The 9074-nt window shown below is 53.4% G+C and overlaps 1 protein-coding gene across 1 annotated transcript; it reads right to left on the bottom strand.

The window, feature by feature from the left end:
* Nucleotides 1-1480: 1480 nt before the first annotated feature.
* LOC138827745 (CMRF35-like molecule 5) lies at nucleotides 1481-8404 on the bottom strand. Its single transcript, XM_070023352.1, has 6 exons — nucleotides 8344-8404; nucleotides 7852-8181; nucleotides 6510-6579; nucleotides 6115-6236; nucleotides 2791-2849; nucleotides 1481-1756 (listed from the first exon to the last, which is right to left on the bottom strand). Exons 1-6 carry the CDS (start codon nucleotides 8399-8401, stop codon nucleotides 1487-1489), a joined length of 909 nt encoding a protein of 302 aa, XP_069879453.1. The 5' UTR covers nucleotides 8402-8404; the 3' UTR covers nucleotides 1481-1486.
* Between the last annotated feature and the right edge of the window lie 670 nt (nucleotides 8405-9074).

The following is a 9074-nucleotide window of genomic DNA, read 5'->3' as shown; positions in this document are numbered from 1 at the left end:
CCATTCTTGCATGTAGAAGGGTCTGGCATATTATAAGCACCCCATCCATGATAGCCTCCATGAATTGTCCTAACCTAAACCCCAGGCCTTGCAGCCGAGACATCTCTACTCACGGCCTAATCAGTGCAGCCCTCAGCTCCAGGCACTTTAGTCTGAGAAAATCCTCTGGGTTTGGACAAATCATGGGAAATCCAACCCCTAACTGGCTCCTGGGCTGGCTGCAGCTGGACTAGTATGGGCAGGAGGTTCAAGACAGGGAGCATGTGGTAAAGGTGGGCCCCAATGAGGAAAGTAGAGTCAAATGCAGAGTCAAGAACAGAGGAGCTGTTATAGCGTTATAGCAACCAGTCAAGGTCAGTTCAAGATCAATTCAAAGACCCCAGAGCATGGATGCAGCGATCGCTGGTCCTCTAGCAGTCACATCCAGGTTGCAAAGGAGGACTTGTGCCTGCCTGGGACTGGCTGCCAAGACTCCAAGACCAAGTTGATGCTCAGAGCACCCTGCTCCCTTCCCGTGCCTGCCTCTTGGTCTTCCACCTGGGTGCTGGGGTGCACAATCGCTGTTTCCCAGGGAGCCTCAGGCTGGAGCCTGAGCTACATCAGGACACCGAGGCCCCAGAAGGTGGCAGCAGAGATGTCACAGTCGGAGGCGACAGGAGCTTACACCGCTCTCTCCTCCAAGAACACCTCATCCTCAAGGGCCACACCCCGCCAGGCTCCACACCGCCCAACCTTCTCCTCCACAGCATCTCACCCGCTTCCTGGCCATGTTGCCACCGGCCTCAGTCCCGCTCAGTGGAAGGGCTGGTGTTCTCCCAGTGACTGAGGACAGGATTGCTCCTGGGTGACAAAAACCACAAAGCAGCCGCCCAAGCAGGAGGCGGGGAGGTCTCTGTCCTCTTGAGACTACACGGTACCCTAGCCGTGAGGGCTGTACCATTTGAGGCACATCCGCAGCCCTGTGAGGCCCGCTGCCTGGGTGTGAGTCCCACCGGCCAGGTTTGGTGACCTTTGAGGTCACCATGGAGAGGTGATATCCATAGCCCCTAGCAATGGCCCCACCATGGAGCAGAACACCAGCTTTCCACTCATTCCGCCTGGACCCAGCTCTGGGCAGAGGAGCAAGGGCAAGTACAAGGGCTCAGGGCAGGTTGGACCAGGCCAGAGAAGAGGGCTCCCCAGACAGCTTCCAGGTCTGGAGAAGCATCAAGAGAGGAACTTACACAATCCACCGGGATTGCACCGCCCAGGGCAGGAAGGAAGCCGGAGTCACAGAAAGAAGAGCTGGGATTGCACAGAAACCCCGCACCCAGGGCCCAGACCCCACAGAGGGCAGAGGGCAGAGGTGCAGCCCTCTAGGTAGATGAGGGCTTTCCCTCAGGGCAGCATGGCCCTTGATAGCATCTGGCTATCTTAGCTACACGGGATTCCGCACCGCCCCCACCCCTCTCCACCACCCCCCCTTGCTGGTATGGTACATTTGCACCTAGTGAGCATTTGGTAACTGCTCGCTGTCCCTGGAATTCTGCCTTTGATTCCTAGATGTCTCCTCTGGGGCAGCAGATAGGGGGCGCTGTGGTCTGCTTCTGGCAATGCTGGTGTATTCCACGAACAGAACAGGGTCCGGCCTGGGCTTCTGGGCAGGGTGAGTGTTGGCATAGACGGACTCTGGAAAGCCCAGTGGGTTTGAGTGGATGAGTGAAGCATAGCAGAGGCTCCCCGCGTCCTCATCGGAGACGATCCGCCGATCAGAGCCCTGGCAGCAAGCAGAGACACGGAGGGACACTGTGGGTTACAATCGGAGTGGCTGCTAGCTTCTGGGTGCCCAGAGCTGAGTGGAAGGAGGAGGAGATGAGGGGCAGGGTGTTCGTCCTGCAGAGCTCCTGAGGATTGGCTGGCTGAGCATCCCTGACCTGGCCCTCCCCCCTCCGTGGGCCTTCTACTATTCACCAAAGAGCTGGCTCGACATGCAACAGAATCAGGCTCCACCCAGAATCATTGAGACAAGGTTTGTAGGAGCAGGACCTAAGAAATGTGTGTGTGTGTGTGTGTGTGTGTGTGTGTGTGTGTGTGTATGTGTAGCCTCACACGTGTAAGACAAGCATTGTTTTCTCAAGCCACAACCCCAAGCTTTGGGTTTTGAGAACAAGGCCTTGCTACATAGCTCAAGCTGGCATAGAACTCTTGATCTTCCTCCCTCTACCTCTTGATTGTCAGGAACACAGGTGGGCATCACCTAGCCTCTGGAGAAGTCATCTTAAACTCTTAACAAGTCATTTGTCTGCACACTCAAGTAAGTAGCACTGAGCCGGGAGAGGACTTGGTAGCCACATTGTGTATAGAACTGGCTCCCCTATTACACAGAGGAGGGTGGGTCGGCAGCCAATCCGATGGCTCTGTGCTTTCAGGTATCTCACGTAGAGCTGCCCCAGGGGAAGCTCCCAGGCCTGAGCCTCTGTGGAGGGGCTTGGGGAACCCTGTTGTCCATCACAGAGATTGAACAACGGTAGCCAAGCCATAGGCTGGCCTGTGACCTAGGAGGCGGGAAAGGCTGCCTACCGTGGGAGTGAAGGTGAAGAGTTGGGCCAGCTAGTCTCTGTCTCTGAGTCTCTCCCAGGATCAAGACTTGAGTTAGGAAATTCGGGGAAATGTGACTAGGCCACGAAGCGGCAGGGACATGAGCCATCACAAGTGTGTCAAAAGTTGGTATAAATAGAAACCATGAGTGAATGCCAGCTGGGAAGTTTGAAAGAGGAATAGGCGCAGGTCCGCTGAGCTGTACCCACTCACCGGGGGCTCTTCCTTCCGCACTGGAATATCACCATAGACGTGGTGGGATTCATTCTCGCCTGTGCAGAAAACAGCCAAGGTGAGCTAGGGCCCACCCCTGCCCCCCTCCCGCCAAGATAAAGGAGGAGGGCAGCAGGGACACTCCCCATGGGGAGAGGCTGTGGCTCATTCAGCTTGCAGGGAAGTGCCAAGCGCCCACCCCAGAGCAGTGCCCAAGAGTGCTAAGAAACCAGAGGAACTGCCGGGCCGGTGGTTCATGCTTGTAATCCTAGCTACTTGGGAGACTGAGATCTGACAGGAGAGGCTGTGAGACTCTTCAGTTAACCACCAGAAAACCGGAAGTGGTGCTGTGGCTCCAGTGGTAGAGTGCTTGCCTTGAGCTGAAAGATCTGCAGGATAGCATCCAGGCCCAGAGTTCAAGACCCATGACTGACTTAAAAAAAGGGGGGGAGCCGGGCGCTGGTGGCTCACGCCTGTAATCCTAGCTACTCAGGAGGCTGAGATCTGAGGATCACGGTTCAAAGCCAGCCCGGGCAGGAGAGACCGTGAGACTCCTATCTCCAATAAAACCACCAGAAAACCGGAAGTGGCGCTGTAGCTCAAGTGGTAGAGTGCTCGCCTTGAGCTGAAGAGCTAAGGGACAATGCTCAGGCCCAGAGTTCAAGCCCCACGACCGACAAAAAAAAAAAAAAAGGGGGGGGGGGAAAGCTCAGGGACTGTGTCCAAGCCCTGAGGTTCAAGCCCCAGGACCAGCACAAAAAAAAAGAAAAAAAGAAAGGGGAAATGTGCAGCATGTTGGTATTTTGCTGTTCTGTTTCATCATATAAAAATACTGTGGTGAGCCACTCAGGGATGTTACCCAGTATGAGATACAAGTCTATAAAATTCAGAACTCCTCTGAGGTCAGCCAAGCTCAGAGAGACAAATGGCACATGTTTTCTCTCATATGCAGAAACTAGATCTAAAGGACACCAAGTTATAATGAATTATACAGGATTCTAGGCATCCACACACAGTGAGACCAAAGGAAGATATTCTTCAGGGAGGAACCCAAAATCACAATGCCTATGTGCCTCTAATCGTATAAAATAAAACTGAAATGAACTCCAGAAAGTGGAAACAAGAGGTTTTTTTCTTTGTTGTCATTTTGTTTTCTTTTCTTTTTGTCTTGTTTGTGCATTTGTCTATCTTTGGGAGGGTAAGTGGGACACAGAAATGGAGGGACAAAAGGTGAACAAATGCAGCAGTGGTACTCACTAGACACTATGTGGAAAATGAACTATACAACTTGTGACTGGGGAAAGGAAGGAAAAACTGGGAGAGGAAACAGGTGACATTGTCTAAAAAGAAATGTACACTGTACCTGAGTTATGTAACTGTAACCCCTCTGTATATCACCCTTATGATATAATAAAAAATATATAATAGTAATTTTTTTTTCTTTTGCCAGTCCTGGGGCTTGAACTCTGCACCTGGGTGCTATCCATGAGCTTCTTTTGCTCAAGGCAAGTGTGCTACCACTTGAGCCACAGTGCCACTTCTAGGGGTTTTTTTTTTTTGTTTTTTGTTTTTGAGTACTTCATTGGCAATAAGGATCTCATGGACTTTCCTGCCCAGGCTGGCTTAGAACCGCAATCCTCAGATCTCAGATTACAGGCATGAGCCACCAGTGCCTGCCAACAATTTTTTTAAAAAAGTAATCCTCCTCTCTCTTGGGATTTTTGTTGTTGTTGTGGGGCCTGAACTCTGGGCCTGGGCACTGTCACTCAGCTCTTCAGCTCAAGGCGAGTGCTCTACCACTTGAGCCACAGCACCACTTCCGGCCTTTTCTGCTTATGTGGTACAGAGGAATGGAACCCAGGGCCTCATGCATGCAAGGCAAGCGCTCTACCACTGAGCCACCTTCCCAGCCCCTCTCTTGGGATTTTTATAACTTGGAAAAGTAAATTTTCGGGGCTGGGAAGGTGGCTCAGTGGTAGAGCGCTTGCCTTGCATGCATGAGGCCTTGGGTTCAATTTCTCAGCACCACATAAGCAAAAAGAAAAAAAAGCCGGAAGTGGTGCTGTGGCTCAAGTGGTAGATCGCTAGCCTTGAGCTGAAGAGCTGAGGGACAGCACCCAGGCCCAGAGTTCAGGCCCCACAACCGGACCCCAAAAAAGAGTAAATTTTGATGAGCTCTAATATGAATCTACCCACTCACACAGGTCAGGCTGTGAAAACACCATGGGGCATGTAGCTAATGAGTATAAGGCACAGGCATGCCGTATGCACCAACCAAGCAAGGAAAGCAAGAAAGAACATAAATGCTGTAGCTTTCTATGCTCAAAACTTGAAACTCAGCCGGGAGCTGGAGGCTCACACCTGTCATCCTAGCTACTCTGGAGGCTGAGAGCTGAGGATTGGGATTCAAAGCCAGCCCAGGCAGAAAAGTCTGAGACTCTTATCTCCAATTAACCACCGAAAGAACAGAAGTGGTGCTGTGGCTCAAGTGGCAGAGCACTAGCCTTGAGCTGAAGAGCTCAGGGACAGCACCCAGGCCCAGAGTTCAAGGCCCATGACAAACAAAAAACCCATCAAGATTCAAAAGTTCCAGAAATGTTCCGGCACTGGTGGCTCATGCCTGTAATCCTAGCTACTCAGTAGGCTGAGATTGAAGGATCACAGTTTGAAGCCAGCCCTGCCAGGAAACTCCATGGGGCTCACCTCTAATGAATCAGCAAAAAGCCCAAAGGAGAGCTATCTGTGGCTCAAGTGGTAGAGCACCAGCCTTGAGTGAAAAAGTCAGGGGTGACCAGGAGGCCCTGAGTTCAAACATCAATATCAGCGCGCACACACACACACACACACACACACACACACACACACACACACACACACACACACACACACACACACACACACACACACACAGAGTCCTTGAACTGGCAAAAAGGAGAGGTGTCACTTGGATACTTCCCTTCTGGTGGTCTCAGGCTCCTCCTTGGTAAAGTGAAGGTGAGAATTGCCGTTCCTGGAGTTCAGGATCTATCCCTGCTCCTTTTATTGTTAGTTGTGGGGCTTGAACTCAGAGCCTGGGCACTGTCCTTGAGCTTTTTCACTCAAGACTAGTGCTCTATCATTTTGAGTCACAGTGCCACTTCCAGTTCTCTGGTGATTCATTGGAGATAAGAGTCTCATGGACTTTCCTCCCCAGACTGGCTTTGAGCTCCAATCCACAGATCTCAGCCTCCTGAGTAGCTAGGATGACAGACGTGAGCCCCTGTCTCATCAGGACCTGCTTAAGAAGTTCAGAGCACATGGCGGTCTGCTGAGGGAAGGGCTCACCTTTCCCGGCTCTTCTTCGCCTTTTCCTGAGGTACAGGGCCACAAGGAGAGCCAGCCCCAGCAGCAGCAGGCCGGTTACCACCACGGCAGCAACGAGGATCTTCCAGTTGGAAGGAGGGGGGCTTTGGAACAAGACCAGCCAGGTGAGGTAGCAGAGCCCGACCCCACACCCCACCCACAAACTCAAGATGGTGTCTGGGAGTCAGGGGGAAGGGAGAGGAACTGTGGGCTCGGAGGAGAAGGGAGGGGACCTGCTTCTCCTACACCAGGGGCAGGTGGAGGAGGTCAGACGCCCATGGCCTGGGAAAGGCTCTGACCGAGGCACCCCTGGCCAATGTCTGGAGACATTTCTGGTGGTAGGGGGACATGAAGGGCCCCAAGGGGGCTGGCAGTACCTCTCAAAGACAGGACTGGTAGCAGAGGCTGGGACTGTGGTCATTCTCATTCTACTGGTGTTGGCTGGAGCTGTTGGGTAAGACAATGAGCAGCATCTGTTCCCACACACACACCAGCCCTCCACGCCCAGCCCCCGAGCCTGGGGACAAGGAGTGGAGATGCTGGGTCTCACCTGCACCATCTTGGCCACATGGTGGATAGGGCATTGGATTTAACTGGTGCCATCTTGTCTTTATGGTGGAGGAAGGGGAAGTCTCACCTTCCAGGTGATGGGTGTGCCTGAACTCCTAGATGCAGGGCAGGGACTTGGATGATAGGTTACTGAACTGGAACTTGGGAGACTCTCGAGTTTCCTGTGGCCCTCATCCCTGATCTGACCCTATTTTGGGGTGAGACCAGCTCAGACACCATCTTCTGCGTCCCATCCCCTGACTCTCCTCAGGTCAGCATGGCCGTCCCACTACATCGGCTCCGTTGGAGCGGATCTGGTTTGTTGGCATTGCTTTTCTGCTCTTTCTGTCCTCTCCCGCTCTCATGGCTCAGGTGTTTGACAATGTGAAGTGTATTCGTGGGGCTGCGGGTCTTTGTGACAGGAGTCCGCCTGCAGATGCCAGCTTTCTAATAAAGACTCCCAATTGAACCTCTCAAAATGTGGCTCCTCTGTATCTCACCCACTGGATTCACTGGACAGGTGAGGACTCTGCGAAGCACCATCTGCCCTGCATACAATGGAGGTGCTGTGCTGAGCGATGGGGGTCCCCACACAGGATTCCCACACTGTCCCTTGAATATTCCCTAGCGTCTCTTCTTTTTTTCTGCCTGAGGCTGGCGCTCTACCACTTGAGCCGACCTCCACTTGTGAATTTGTGGTAGTTAATTGGAGGTAAGAATCTCATGGGTAAGCCAGGCACCCAGGAGTTTGGCTAAGGGAGATGAACAGGGTGTGAGTGAGCAGTCATTAGAGACTGAAAGGGCAGGATGTGTCCAAAACCAATAGAAACAGAAGAGACCTTGGAGCTGGTGGCTCATGGTAGTAACCTAGCTACTCAAGAGGCTGAGATCTGAGGATCACAGTTCAAAGCCAGCCTGGACAGGAAAGTCTGTGACTCTTCTCTCCAATTAATCACAGAAAAAAAACCCAGAAGTGGTGCTGTGGCTCAAGTGGTAGAGTGCTAGCCTTGGGACGATGGTCTTTTCTTCTTGGTTCTCTCATTTCTAGATAGGAGAGGAAGCTATTGCTAGGGTCCTCACCAGCTCTGGCACCTGGTGATTCGGGAAGGCCAAGACCCCCATCCAGAGAAGGGGAAAAGAAATTAATTAGTGAGAAGAAAAACAACTCACCTTTAGCTACCACCAGGCGAATGGCTTGGAGAATAGTGAAAGATCTCAGGGAATTATCCAAGACTTGGCAGGAATAGATCCCCGAGTCTGTGACCCTGAGCCCTGTCATGGTGACGGTGAAGTAATGAGACTGTGGGAAAATCTTGATGGAGGATCGAAGGGCCGGAGCCTCTCTATGGAAGCTGTCCACGATGATGGTACAGAAATAGGTGGAGGTGTGCCGACACCAGCTCTTCAGCATTGACTGTTGGTAGGGTCTGTACTGGCATCTCACAGAGATGGTCTCCCCCTCCAGTGTTTGAAGCAACTTTATCTCCCGTGCCCAGGAGCCTAAGAATATACCCTCAGGTCAGAAAGCGCCCCCCCCCACTGCCATAGCAGGCCTGAGATGGGGTTTCTGGTCCCCCCTCCCCCTCCTCCTCATACCCACCCCGTCCCTCCCTCTCCACCTGCTCCCTCCCCGTGCCCTTCTGTCCCCTCCTCTACTCTCACCTGAAGCCAGGAGGGCCCACAGGATGCAGGCCAGCTGCTGTGTGGCCTCGGGGGCCATGGATCCTCTTTTTGAACTAGGCCAGTGAAACAGGATGCCCTAGAGAAAGACCAGAGCTGGATGGGGTCTACTCCAAGCCCCTACTCCAGGCCTCTGAGGAGCAGGGAGCTGGGGCCAGGGGCTGGGGGATGCTGGGAAGGAGAAGGTCCCTGCTCAGGGGGAACCTCCGGCTGAAAGCCCAGCAGCTGGGTTGGGAAGGATCGGCCGTGGGAGTGGGCCCACGGTCCACCGGCCCAGCCTGTTCCCCCCACACCCCCCCCCCGACTCCTGGCACTTCCCTAGCACTGGGGTTGTGGGCAAAGAAAGCTGAGGGGAAACCCAGGAGGAAACGATGGTGAAATCAACACTTTCTGTCCTCTCACTTCCTCGCCAGCTTGAAGTTTCTTTTCCCCAGCCAAGCCAACCACTGGCCACAAGTGTGGTGGCAGGATGCGGGGTCTTGGAGGTCTGACCGGGAGACCCTCGAGCCCCAGTGGGCAGCAGTGATCAGAGCCTTGGCCCTCAGGCTGGCTCAGGAGAGGGAAATTTCCCACCGACGGGAGAGGAAGAGGAGGAAAGGAGCAGACGCCGGTTGTCAGGGGTGGGAGAGAGGAGAGCTGGACAAGGAGAGAAGACAGGTACAGTCGGGGGGAGTCCGAAGACGGGGTGTGGAGGAAAGTCATGCAGCTCAACC

Source organism: Dipodomys merriami, unplaced genomic scaffold (genome assembly GCF_024711535.1).
Source record: "Dipodomys merriami isolate MVZ:Mamm:240054 unplaced genomic scaffold, mDipMer1.0.p SCAF_16, whole genome shotgun sequence".
In the NCBI taxonomy this organism is placed as follows: Eukaryota; Metazoa; Chordata; class Mammalia; order Rodentia; family Heteromyidae; genus Dipodomys; species Dipodomys merriami.
The sequence above is the reverse complement of the archived record's forward strand: the minus strand, read 5'-3'. Positions and strand labels throughout refer to the sequence as shown.